The sequence below is a fragment of the Actinia tenebrosa genome, unplaced genomic scaffold, assembly GCF_029948245.1.
Source record: "Actinia tenebrosa isolate PJP-AT-01 unplaced genomic scaffold, QUT_ActTen_1.0 PGA_scaffold4__44_contigs__length_22323623, whole genome shotgun sequence".
In the NCBI taxonomy this organism is placed as follows: Eukaryota; Metazoa; Cnidaria; class Anthozoa; order Actiniaria; family Actiniidae; genus Actinia; species Actinia tenebrosa.
Window position 1 is genome coordinate 2,189,869 of NW_028292581.1, and position 14,821 is coordinate 2,204,689.

The 14,821-nt window shown below is 39.2% G+C and overlaps 1 protein-coding gene across 1 annotated transcript; it reads right to left on the reverse strand.

The window, feature by feature from the left end:
* Positions 1-3,628: 3,628 nt before the first annotated feature.
* On the reverse strand, positions 3,629-14,739 carry LOC116290040 (peptide-N(4)-(N-acetyl-beta-glucosaminyl)asparagine amidase). The gene is made up of 14 exons (XM_031697016.1): positions 14,420-14,739; positions 13,205-13,301; positions 12,379-12,525; positions 11,323-11,565; positions 10,643-10,858; positions 8,338-8,560; positions 7,686-7,871; positions 7,121-7,362; positions 6,727-6,837; positions 5,863-6,039; positions 5,191-5,240; positions 4,943-5,096; positions 4,442-4,628; positions 3,629-3,933 (listed from the first exon to the last, which is right to left on the reverse strand). The coding sequence occupies exons 1-14, from the start codon at positions 14,533-14,535 to the stop codon at positions 3,755-3,757; spliced, it is 2,328 nt and encodes a 775-aa protein (XP_031552876.1). The 5' UTR covers positions 14,536-14,739; the 3' UTR covers positions 3,629-3,754.
* Positions 14,740-14,821: the final 82 nt, after the last annotated feature.

A 14,821-nucleotide genomic window follows, 5' to 3' on the forward strand; every position in this document is an offset into this window, starting at 1 on the left:
AATCAGACATGAGAAGTTTAAATAAAAGTTATGTACGAGCGGTGTGATATTCACTATGTAATCTGTTGATCAAAAAATCCACCAACTACGACGTGTGCAATATCCTGTCTGGCCTAGAACGAAACTAAAAAGACTTTGAACTAATTTATTAGTCTTAGCTTTACTCAAATCGTACATATTGTTAGAGAAATACTGTACATTTTTTTGTACGTTGAAAAATAAAAGCGTTCTATTGTGCGTGTAACGAAAGCTTAATCCTTTCGGAAAACTCTTTTATAGTCTATAAATTGTACTTTCCAAAGTCTAGTGGTGAGATAGGAGTACTAAAATAGCCACATAAATAACTCCTATTATACTCAGATACGACACAAAACTGAAAAAGAAAATGTAGATAATTCACCATTGATAACATAAATCCACAATTGAAGTATAGTTTACAGTAATTCGCAAGAGTTTGTTGTCGTATCGCTAGATCATACATGGCCACCTTCTTCAGTTCTTATCTCGGGTTTGCACGAACTTCTATTAAAAAGAACTCAAGGAAATCAAGTGGTTCAAACTGCTGTGACATTTCAAGTTGCTGTTGTTTAGAACCTTCTACTTCGTTGCGTGTAAAACTAACCTCATTTCCTATCAACTTATCTTTGGTGTAGAGCAAAGACCGGATCTTGCCGAGCGGGTTTTTCATAGCCAGTATCGCTGATAAAATATAGCACCTGTATATTACTGATGAGTCCGCTCGGTACGCACGCAACGGTATACTCATGTATGATTGGTAATCCTTGAAAATGATTAATCAATTACGAGTTATTTTTATTCTCTGGTCTAAGTATTCATCTTCTCTCGTCTCAACATTTGTTCTCTTGCAAGAACTTGTATGGATTTGCGCGCCTATACTCCCTCTGTCTTATGATTCGAGTTCACTTTCCATCGTTAACCCAAAAGTAACTCTGTTTACAATAAAAAAGCCCAGGTAATCCGTTGATGCAACAGCAGTATGTTAATGCTTAAATAGCTGAGCTCCACATCGCACGAATCCAATATTCTCTAAGCCGGTGCCCGTCGGTCTGTCTGCCTGTTTCCGCCCAACTTCATTCTACTCGCTCCTCTATACTAAAACAGAGTTATTTATAACGGTGATTATACCAGCACTCAATATCAGGCGAATCCTAGCAATTGTTTCGTTTTTTTGGTGCAAGGTTCTTATGTATTTTGAAACACATTATGTGCATTCTTTCGTCACTGGTACAGAGGACTGAACATTCCTGTAGCAAAGATTCTACGGTCCCCACCCCCCCCCCCCCTCGTTATTACATGTACGTCAGTCAAACGACAGTGGGTGGATCTAGTGATTTAGGATAGGAAATCTTTAGCACATGTTGAGTATTTCTTTTGTATTTCATACGAAATTGTACTTTTATTGTACCGTGCTACAAATACTACCATTGTGTCCATTGTCGTTTTTATCTATTGTCATCACACGAAAAGGACACTAAGGCCCGGTTCATACGTCGAACTTTTCATGAACCGAACCTAAAACGTTGAAGATCGACCAAAGATCGTCAAATATCTACTTTTGATTCAGACGTCGTACCAAATTCAGTCGATCCAATTAGATTTTTCCAAGTCAAGCATTTAGGACAGCGGTTAACATACAGTAATATAGAAATCAGACTCTTCCGCAGCGCCGCAGTCCCCCGCTCGGCCATCCTATACTTCTTCCTGCAACCCAAACAGGCTGTTCTTCATCGCTTTCAAAACATGAACACTTATTGCATATTGGTATTTCACAGGAAATACAAACGTATTTCGTGGTTGCAAAACACGAATCACACATATCATCAGACGCCATTTTGCTTTCCCGGGATCCAGAACCAGCTGCCGAGCCTCTCATATAACTGTTTATGCGCACGCACAACTCATGATAAACCTGCTTGCCTCCGTTCATGAAAAGTTCGTCGTTTGAATCATAGTAGCTCCGAAGTCGTAATTCCCGACCGCTTCAGTCGATCTTAACGATTGGTTCGATCTCAATGTTATGGTCGAACTTAATTGGTTCAGACGTCGTACTTTTCAAGGTCTTAATTCTTAGCATTTGGTTCGGCCCATGAAAAGTTCGACGTATGAACCGGGCCTAAGGTATGCTATGAAACTTCTTCATGACATTACACAACCATAGTACAACACACTACGCCTAACTACACCACATGCACAACACACACATTCAATCAACAGCATACCTTAAATAACACCATACCATAGTACAACACACTACGCCTAACTACACCACATGTACAACACACACATTCAATCAACAGCATACCTTAAATAACACCATACCATAGTACAACACACTACGCCTAACTACACCACATGTACAACACACACATTCAATCAACAGCATACCTTAAATAACACCATACCATAGTACAACACACTACGCCTAACTACACCACATGCACAACACACATTCAATCAACAGCATACCTTAAATAACACCATACTATAGTACAACACACTACGCCTAACTACACCACATGTACAACACACACATTCAATCAACAGCATACCTTAAATAACACCATACCATAGTACAACACACTACGTCTAACTACACCACATGCACAACACACACATTCAATCAACAGCATACCTTAAATAACACCATACCATAGTACAACACACTACGTCTAACTACACCACATGCACAACACACACATTCAATCAACAGCATACCTTAAATAACACCATACCATAGTACAACACACTACGTCTAACTACACCACATGCACAACACACACATTCAATCAACAGCATACCTTAAATAACACCATACCATACTACAACACACTACGCCTAACTACACCACATGCACAACACACACATTCAATCAACAGCATACCTTAAATAACACCATACCATAGTACAACACACTACGTCTAACTACACCACATGCACAACACACACATTCAATCATTAAAGAGGCTCTGCACCATCACGTAGCATGACAGCCATGACAGGAGGTACAACAATAGAGTCTCCCCTCCCTCCCCGGGAAATTATTTCTCATGTAAATCAAAATAAACCAGAATAAATTGTTCCTGCATGGATACCATCACGTGATGGTGCAAAGTCTCTATACCCTAACCCCAACACTCCACTAGAGGCTCGTCCAAAACATCACTCGTACCTATGAATTCAGAATTGTACTCGAGATCGTGCGATTTCCTATACTAACACCATACCGTACAACACACATTCAATTCACAGTATACCCTAACACCACATCATATAACACACTACAACACATCATACCAGAATATACCTACAGACCTATTTGCACAGGCTAAGCCTCGTTTATAAGTCAGTTAATTATTCACAGATACCATTAAAGTCCGTGGGATTTAAAAACATCGATATTATTCAAGCTGCACATTCTTTACATTAAAATACAATACAACCTTTATTTACTCATAGGGAGAAGAATAATACATAAAAACATTTAGTACTAGAAAAAAGTGTTGACTTTTGCAAATGATTTGCTCTGAAGCGAGCCTAAGCCTGAGCAGATGAGTCTCTAGTCATAAAACACAGCGGTATTTAACGAATGAGAAAAGGGACTACTGAATGAAATGTATAACATATTTATTCGATTTCGAATCGCAAAAGTGGGCTTCCTGTGGTTTTCTATGATTCAAAAGATTTCTATTGCAATAAAGATGCCATGCATTATTTTCTTCAGTCATCAACAGTGTTACTGGGCAGGTTTTATCTTGATATCGATTTGTAGTGGATATTCATCATGGATGAGCACAGACTGACGAAAGAGTTGCGCGTGTTGCCAAGCAACGTCTCCTATCCCACCACTCAGTCTTGCTGTTAAGGTCAGTGTTTTGGATCCACAAAGACTATGTAATGTTTGTGGCGCCGAACCTAAAGTAAACAACAATATAAGTAATGTAAGTATTCAGGAATGCCCAATACATTTTGTACAACCATGTGACTCAAAAACCCTTGGGATATAAACAACAATGAAACATGCCACCATGTTGGTTGATCCAACAAGAGAAGCTAACGAGGAATGTTTTGTTATCGTCAACCAAGATGGCGGCCATGACGTACTGTAACATGCACATGCTCTATATCTAAGTTCTCATTCACTATGCTAATGAAGTCGTTATATGCAATCACATATTTCAAGAAGGGTTGGTATGTTGCATGTTACACACCAAGCCTGAAATGTATTATGGGTCATATGTAAATAGTGTCAGGGCAGGAGAAAATATGCCCGAAAAACGGGTGACTCTTCGCTGGCATCCACACCGCTTTATAGTGTACATCGAGTACAAGTTTCCCATGAGGGAAAACGAACCTTTATACAACAGGTTATTTTAAGGGTCAGATTTCTAGGTATGGTATTCTTATTGCAGCGGACATTTACCTCCATTTAACACGGAGCACTGGCGTTCTACATCGTCACCGTAGACCATCCAGTCCACTTTTCCGTTCTCAAATGTGCTGCTGGTAGCAACGATAGTGACGGCATCTATGATATGATCCGAACTTGTTAAATCAACTTTCCAAGATATTGACCCCAATTCGCTGCCTTCATTTCTTGTAAGGTAAACCTAGAAAGATTGGATGAGTTAGCAAGGGACTTTTCAAGATATGAAGAGGGAGTTCTCCAGTTTAAAACCAAGAACATGATCGAAATGTATAGAAATGCATAGGAGCACGTAAAAAGATCATGAAGAAGTTATAGGAATATATGGTCTCCTTATATTAATCGACACGATATCTTGAGTTATGCGCTGACGTACAAATGCGTTTTCCTTTTATTTCACCTACAACTTCGCATGGTGAAATAAGATCCTTTCATTTTTGTTATGCAAGGAACGTTTTTGAGATTTAATATACGGGGCTCCCTGTGGTCAACACTTACCATTTTCCAGTCGTTTTCCACTTTACGAAACACCGACTCAACAGCACTCGCACCATTCTTCCATCCAGCTATATCAGAACTGGTGTCCGCGGAGATCCTGTTGTCTGGACAGCGGTAATAGCCATCCAAGGCTGGGCAGTAGCGAATCCGTATTCTGTCGATGATCGACATAACTTATGACACCAGAAAGCACTATGGATTACAGTGAATAAGACTGATGCCAAAATGAACTATAGCATAAAAGTTACCTTTTGTCTGCGATCTCCTTTGGTGTAGGTTTGAAAACATACGGCGAAAACTATAAATAATCCAAGAATTAGAACCGAAACATACATAGAGGTTATCTACCAGGGCCGTTAGCCAGGCCAGAAGGTCAATAAGAAAAATCTGTGCCCTAGGTCTTGAATATATAGATCAAGGTCGTTAGGCCGCCGCCATGTTATCTGTTGTGCGAGAGATCTTTAAAAAACTGAGAAGTTGCTGCCTTTGTAATTACATCTACAAATGGTTAGACCTTCACGTGGCTCGGATGATCACGTTAAATGGCCGTCCCGTCCCTAATTAACTAGAGACGTTAAAAGAGGGCCACGAGTTTATCAGTTAAGTTCAGTACTGTCAAATGTTATCCGTTATAAACAATCAGAATGCACGATTCTTATAAATTGATCAGTCTCGAATTCTGTTCCTTATAGCAATCGTAGTAATAAATAGTATTATTTCAGGCATCGAGATTCAAGATTTCTCTATGCACGAAGTTTTGTTTGGGTGTTATAAAAAACAACCAACCCAAAATCCTTAGTTAAACTTGGCAGCTACGAAAACCGGCCAAAGCCAATCAATTTCTTTACAATTGCGCAAGTGTATAATCAGTGTTGCTTGGTTCTCATGAGAAAACTTATTATATTTTCCAAACTGTTCACCTTGTTATCAGAGTCTACGCCCAGTTCTCCTCTTATCCTCCTCCAGGCCAGGCTACCCGAGGTTCGACCTTGTAGTTCTTCTTCAGTCGCCTTCTTTGACGTCATAATTTCAAATAATTCTGTGATAGTACGTGTTTGGAGCATCTGACGACGTTCCTGAGGGTAATCCTTTTGAAGCTGCGGGAATCGCATCACATATTAGTCATACGGTTTATAATGTGGTTTAACTGATCTGAATTCACTGGCAGTGTGGCATAAATCTTCGAGATCTTTAATGGGAAATGGAAACAGAATGGGAAACGAAAGGCAGACTGTAGTTTTGCCCTAATCTCCCCTTAGTCCAAAGAGCCTTATCACTAAATCTAGAGTCAAAATAACTATGTCTAGATAAAAAGAAGATTGTCTAATGAAATCTATAAGAAACAAAGCATATCAGTATGTTTATAAGTTCTAGTCACCTACAGTAAGGGAGTGAGCGTTTTGTGACGTCACTTATAGCGGCTGCGTAGGAGACTTAAGTTCTAGCTGCGCCGTAGCCTAACCGTAATATACTTCATAGACATCAGTCAAACTCGTACCCAGAGCCTGCGTTCCTTCTGGCCTGCGACGAAGAACAAGGTTCTGGCATAATCCATTTTTTGAGACCAGGATTTCTTGGACTTCCGGTATAAGAGCGCATGCGTTTAAAGACTTGCCAAAAATAAAAAAATATGTTCCCGATTTTTATTTTGATCGGAAGTAAGCACACAACTCTGTTTGATTTGATTTAATGTTTGATTTTCATTGATCATATTTAACTTCCGGAAAATTGCGCATGCGCATGAAATAAAAATAATGCCCTCATTTTGTACAGAATATCCTCACCTGTTCTGTCATTTTCATAGTCGTGTTCAGAAGCCATTGCTCGGGTACTTCTTTACGTCGATGCCGTACGAGGTCGTGATTGCCGGAGTACCTCCACGTCACATCAAACACCTAAGATAATTTTTTTAAACATTAACAGAGAATTCTTTTCATATTCAAGCGGTGAGCGCCAAAAACTATTTTCTTGAAGAAAGGCTGTTGTACAAGGCTAAAATCTTGTTATTCAGAAAGTTTAACTTGTTTGGAAGTGGAGATGACCGATGAAAGTGGAGTTGCCGCGCATAGCAAAACTACAGTTTATCATGCGCGACAACTCCATCCTCGCCTTGGAACTATTATTCGTGGTCACTGAACATAAACTGTAAAATGGAGTATTGAGATGGAAAAAACTAACCTCATCACGTGAGAATGCTATGACGTAGGAGAGCTTCTTTCCCCACCCAGCCTCGTAGAGCAATGGTTTATCACATATCCCCTCACACGAATCGCAGTGTAACCATCTTTGCTGAGATTCAGAGAAAATTTCAGTCCACACGTGATCTGTCCAGTCCACCACGTGACGTGCCTCGTATCCTAAGGTACGGCATAACAGCGTGAAACAGTTGGCCCATTCTCCACAACGCCCGCGGCGAGTCTCTGAGAAAAGACGGCAAGACAGCAACAAAAGTTAAAATAGGGCGCGCACACATTTCTTAGACCATAGATGATTGAAGGACCAGTCCTTTTATCATCCATGCTAAGGGACAAACTATTAGATAATTGAGAAGGGGGTTGCGTAAATCCCCCAAAATATATCAAGCAAGTTCTTCAACTACCCAAACAATTTCTCGCAACCTCTCCTTTCAGTAAAGAAGTATCGAGCAAACACCAAAGAAAAATGCGTGTAGTGGTTGTTAAGAAAAAGTGAATATCGTGCAACATAAATTCCGCACACAATCACAAGTTAGGATAATGCATACCAAGGAGCTTGGTCGGATGGTTGTATCTTGGGAAGCGGATGTCATGCTGGCATTTTGGACAACGGTAGTTCTCAACAGTCCCTGCTCCCCAGTACTCCTCGTCCGATGTTGGCGCGACGTTGCCTTGAAACTGACCCACGACTTTACAACTGTCACAGTAAGGCTTGTCCACCCACTGGAAAAATTCTGAGAATACAATCGAAGATAATTGAGACTTGGTTTCTTAGATGCAGTTTGGCTCAGTTGAAAATTCAACCATTCACATTGTGTATCACATGGCCTGGGGCACTGCAATTTTGTATGACTGTTAAACTCAAAGTTTGAACGTGAACGTGATCGTCCATTATCCAAGCATGCGCAATGGACAAGCAGTTGTCTAGCGAGCTTATTGGTTCGTGACGTACAGTTTCCTAATCATAAGAAATCTCTCTGACTGCTCACGGCACGGTTCTCACATCATGTTCCGTTACGTTTCTTGGGTTTGAATGAATGCGCAACGCTAAAAAAGGCTTATCGATTGAATTTGATAGTTCCTTTCCATATTTTTCCCCCTGGAGAGAGAGGGAGCCTCTTGCAAAGTGGCAAAGTATATGCGCATTTTGTCAGAAACGGGATTTATATATTCAGCTTGGTAAATTTCAACTCTACTCACCATTTTTAAACCAGTGGAGCAAAGCAAGTATTAAGCAATCCCTTACATCGATTCCTTTATTCTGTCCATCTTTTGATTTTTGGCTCATGGAGTGTGCTTTACTTTCAAGGTCTTCAACAGGTATCATAGCGCAAGCACGTCGCTGTAGGTCCAAGTCTTCATAGATCATCACATGGTCTAATGAACTTTTCAGTTTTGCATAAAACTGCATCTGAGACACCGTCTAGAAATTTAGAAGTAAAAAAAATGTATCAACTGCATCAAGGTGAGAATTGAGTACCATACAAATAATTGCAACAGAGGCAACAGAAATAGTACTTATCACAGGATTCCATGGCATAATGATTCTAGTACCACAGCATTTTACCTAGTTTCTCCCCAACAAGTCAGTTGCTGGTATCCATTTATCACATGCAATACTTAGATTAAAGGATTCAAATTTTTGACTTTAAAGGGACTCTGAGGTGCCAGACACATCATAGCTTAAAATGTACATCAAACCTTGTTGATTTTGAAAATCGAAATGAAAATTCCATGAAATGCGTTTTTTGGGGTGATATCGTCCGTCAAAGTTGCGAAATGACTTAAGCTGGGCTCCCTGTGGAATATCGCGGATTTGATGGCTTGGGATGCCTGGGCTGTGATGACGTCAGATAGTGGAACATGTTGGATAGCTGGAGCTGAATCAACCAAATTTCGCTATGGAAGTATGGCTGTTCTTTATCAATTTGAGCCGGAAATTGCTTGAGGAGAAGAATATAATACACCCGATGAAAGTGTGAGCGAGGACAGTGAGCTAGAAGAAGTGGCGAACGAGGAAAGGCTTCTAGGAATCGATCTTAAAGTCAACAATGTGTCGTGATGAAAACAGCTAGCTGATATGTGTTTATGTTGTTAAATGAGCCTATTAGGTAAAAGATTATGAGGTAAATGAAACATTTTATTTCACTTAAGATTTCAATATTTTCTGATGTTAAACTCAACGTAATTATTAGACATGACATGCATCACGACTATTGTGTCTGAACCGAGATGTGCTTAGGACTGCATTTAATAGTTTCTCTTCATGACAGAGAAGGCTCATTCCAAATTGAACAAATATTACAAATAAGTGAGTTTTTAAAAGTATTTTCTATTACGTTCTTATATTCCAAATAAGTGAGCTTTTTTCGGTATTTTCTTTTTCATATACGTATACGTTCAATGCATATTCATTTCGCTGAAATGCTTTTTCAGCCCTCTGCGTTGTGCTAGTTCTGATATCGCCAATTTATAATTACATGGTGAATGCACGGTTATCTTAGCAAAAAGATCAGCATGTGTGGTATCTAAGATATTAAAGATCTACCTTCCCTGAATGTATGAGGAAGATACTGGCTTTAAAGAAGATGGAAGTGAAGATGAAGTTGCTGACACGTACACCACATCGATTCCTAGAAGCCTTTCCTCGTTCGCCACTTCTTCTAGCTCACTGTCCTCGCTCACACTTTCATCGGGTGTATTATATTCTTCTCCTCAAGCAATTTCCGGCTCAAATTGATAAAGAACAGCCATACTTCCATAGCGAAATTTGGTTGATTCAGCTCCAGCTATCCAACATGTTCCACTATCTGACGTCATCACACCTCATTCATCCCAAGCCATCAAATCCGCGATATTCCACAGGGAGCCCAGCTTAAGTCATTTCGCAACTTTGACGGACGATATCACCCCAAAAAACGCATTTCATGGAATTTTCATTTCGATTTTCAAAATCAAAAAGGTTTGATGTACATTTTAAGCTATGATGTAACTGGCACCTCAGAGTCCCTTTAAGGCTTCAAATCCGATGCCACTATGCTTGTGAATTACAAGCCTCTTAATAATTTTCACGTTTTGGCTTCCTCTTTTGCCCATAAGCAGTCTCATATGATGAAGAAATAGAAAACATGAGTGAGTGCTGTTACGTGTCATACTTTCTCCTAAGGCTGCGTTCATAATGTATGGCAGGGGGGGGGGGGGGGTAGGTGAAATCTTTAAATGACCCCCCTTGAAGTCCCCCCAAAAATAAATATTCCCCGGGCAATCTCTTGTAGCTTCTTCTAAAAATTTTGCATCCCCCCCAATTCTCTTTAAAAAAATTTCAAACCCCCCCCCCTCTGCCATACATTATGAATGCAGCCTAACACTTCTCTTGTGTTCAGCCAATCCCTGTATGTTTCAATAATTGAATGCATGATTCATGCATGCTGTGTGCAGTTATAATTATTATAACTGTACACAGCATGCAGCCAGTTTTCTATCTCATATAGATTCATTAACATACCATTCCATTTGAAGTGGGAGAAAGTGGGATTTTTTCTGTGTTATTCGGAACATTTTGTTTTGTCTCTTGTGATGATGAAGGTAATGTCAGTCCACTACAAGCTGAGACTTGCACATTCTTGGAGGTTTTTCTCATCCTTTCATCCTGGATAGTGTCCCTCAGTGTTATGAGAGCATCGATGGAAGTTGTGGTAGGAAAGACCAAATGATCATCTTGCTACACATAAAGAGGCAAACAATGTAAAAAAATATATAAATATTAGAGCTGTTTTTGCATTTCTGGAGGATTTAAATTGAAAAACCTTGAATTCTGATATTTGACTTCCATGTGGAGTAAAGCAGTAGTAGATGTTGGGGGTTGTAAGGTGGCTAAACACTCCTTTCAAAGTCCAAGATCTGCTACTGTAAAACCTAAAGTGGATGGGATGTCTACTTAGCATATTTTAGTTACACAGAGATCAAAGACAACTAACTTCAAACCATTAACATATTGACCAAAACGTGTGGAACATGGGAGAGAAATGCCATTGCTTTGATTCAATAGTGATCGAAGATTCAACCATTCAAACAATTAAAGTATTGACCAAAACTTTTAGAATATAGGAAACAAGTGCTATTGCTTTGATTTAATAGCATAGCCAATCAGATGGCATGACTAACATATATCTGGTATTTATTTACCTCTTCAAAGCCCATAGCAAATAAGCACTCCACCCCTCCCATGACAGGCAGTAGTTTTTCTTGAAATATCTTGTTGCCAATCCGGATTGACCTGTATTTCTGGTTTTCTGGGTATTTGATGATATTATTTGCAAACTTGAGGATAATTTGAGAAATATCCATGAAGACATTATCCTCATTAGCTTGTAGTTCTTTGAAGCAACTCCAGCTACGACCAGTACTCACTCTTTTAGGGTCAGGAATCTGAAAAATGGTATGTATACAGTTAACTAACAAATGTGTAGTTAGCCGTCACTGCATGCCTAAATGGGTGGCAGGGGTGGTGTATTGGTTTACTACTCCCTTCCCAATACTGTAGTCTGGGTTTGAGCCTTAGCTTGAACTAGATCATATACACCTACTTCAAAAAACGATAGATCATTCCAACATAGAAATAATTTCGACTTGAATACATGTACAAAGAACATTGAATCAGTCTCACAATATAGTCCATGTTCTTGACGAAAATAAGAAGCAGAAACACAAGTCATTCCTTGGAACTTGAAATGACCTATATCTCCTATCGCTTTTTGTATATAACCTATTGCCTACCACCGTTTGGCAATGACAACGTTTTTTGAAATAGACATATGTGTGAGTTGATTTTGTTCCATTTGTCATTCTCTGCTCTGCTACGAGGGTTTTGTCTCCCTCTGGGTTCACCTGTAATATTTATTTGTAGTAGTTAAGTATAGTATAATATATTTCTTCATGTATTTCATAAGTGCTATGTGGTCCACATATTCTCATCTTTGCATCGTAATTACTGCTACCTAACATCTATTTCACCAAGGCCTGCTCTCAGTCTGACCTCTAGCTCAGCTGGTAGAGCATCATTAGTACAATTCCGAAGGTCGTGGGTTCAATTCCCAGCGAGGTCAGAAATTAATTTTTCCGAATTTAATTCCAAGGGCTATCGCCCGGAATAACCTCGTTCCCAAGCACTATAACTTATCTATATTTCTATATCTTCATATAATATAATATAGTATACAGCATAGTTTATGTCATGCTTACAAAGTTATTATCTTCACTAGTTGACAATTCTTGTATCTTTTTCTCCAAGGTCAATGGGTCACTTCCTTTCAACTCTGTGATTTTATTTTTGTTTTTATAGAAATGAAAAGTAGGCATTGCACGAATACCACGTGATTCAGCAGTAAACTAAAAGAATAACACAAAAGGTATTCAGTATTTAGTACATAAACAAATCAGTCAAGAGGACATAAACATTTATTATTATTGAGATATTGGAATAATATTCTTTTACCAGTAAATTTGTCACTAATCTCCATTAGAGGGTCTAGGGGTGTGCAGAAAGGAGCACAAAACATTATTTTAACTGGCCAAACAGCTAGTTAATAATCTAGGGGTGTAGATAGATCCACCACTTATCTTTTCTCGTATAGCTATATAGAATGGTTTGTAATGATTAAAAAAATACTGAGATTTTGATAAAATTGGGCTTTCAATCTTGCATGTACAGCATGTACTACTGTTTTGGAACTGTTATCTTTTACCAGATAAACAAATAACTAAGTACAGCTGTAGAACATTTTTCATGACTGTGAAAAGCTCAGTGCCATATGCATGCCTTGCCACAACCTGCAGGATGTTTTTGATAATTTTTGATTGGCTGATTTTTTCTTGCACAATGTGTGATTGGTCTGGCATAGGTGTGACCTTGGCATGACCATTTCTGCACAATGTTTTGAAAGGAATTTCTTGTATAAATGTGATTGGTCTGGCTTATGCTTGCCATGTCACTACCATGGTCATGCTGCAAATGTGGGACAGTGACATGAAAACTGCTTTTTGCTTTTATCATTTTCACTAAACTTACTGGGCACTGATCAACATCAACCTTGAGAAAGACAACAGACATGTACTTCATGCTGAGTTGCATAAAGACTGGAGCAATCCTTTGACAGGGACCACACCTGATAAAGAAACAAACCATAGATGCTACTGACACCAAAAGAGATATATTTGTATTAGCCAACTATCATTTTTTTGGAGTACAGGTACTGAATACCAAAGCATGCAGCATATATATTATGGTTGAGTCAATATCTTTAAAGACACTAAGCTAATTACCACCATATTACTGTACATGACCACAGTATACCAGGGCTTAAAATAATCACCAGTCATTCACCAGTCCTGATGACCAGCAAAATTAGTTTTAGCTCTGGCTTAGGTTACTGGTCAAAATGACTGGTAACGAAGATTTGACCAGACATACAAGTTCAATTATGCTGGACAGACATTGTCTGATGACCAGCTCATCTGATATTTTTAATTGCATTCCAATATTGTAATGCCTTGAGAAAAGCCTTTGAAACCCAGGGGGAGGGGGGGGGGTACTCCCATATATGGACTATTTGAGGATGATCAGCTGACAGGGTATGGTTTTTCAAGCTTCTTGTCATAAACAGGGTATGCAATTTCACTCAAGTTCCAAGTTCTTCCTGGGTTTCCTATCATATTCAGGGATTCTACTTTTGTATTGTCCGAAACTGGTTATTATGGTCGTAAAAAACGATACGCAAGATGACATGATAATTGAAACAGGAACTCAGTGCAATAAAATATATCTTTTATCATAAACAGGGTCTACAAATTTGAGGTTTTTTATCATAAACAGGGTACCCCTTTCAGAATCCCAGCAGAACACCCCTACCCAAATTCTGGTGGAGTACCCCCCCCCCCCCCCCCCCCCCGGGGACTTGATCATGGATTTTAGACACAGGGAGCCCAATAGAATCAATAGAATAAAGTTCTTCGCATTATCCACAAAGATAACCATTTAAAACAAATTCTGATGATTCTGATTCTGATGGAGTGATTGCCCGATAAATAGGAAGAATTGGTTATCAGGATTGATGATAATAGTATTTTTTGACTGGAGGAACGAATATCTCGTCTGGATACTGGACTTAAGATTTTGCAGACTCATTGTGACAAGCTCAACAAGCGATCTATTTAAAATTCAGGAAGTACAAAAAATATTCCAAGATTGACCGTCGGAAAATCGTAAACCTGTTTCCTTACTCACCAAGAGGCTGTAAAATCTACCACCACAAGTCTCTTTCCTGCTCTATCCATCTCAATATCAAACAAAGAATCATCCTTCACAACGATAACGTTGCCATTACCAAAATTAGAAGCCATATTTTTTTCGTCTCGTCGAGATTGTATTTGTGTTTACGATCGCATCTGATATCCTTTGAAACCAGTGTCCCGCAAAATATGAAGCACCATATCTATATTTTACGTCTCATTCATCATTCGTTCGTAGTATATGAGAGATCTGTCAAGTTTTTCAATCGTTTTACCGGAGGGCTTTACGTGGCTCGATTGTTGTGGTTAAGATGGCGTGCGCCCGCATTGATCAGAAATTGAGGTCAGCGAATTCAACTAATTCCCACAGGTAGCCCAAATTTGTTTTTTGTTTTTT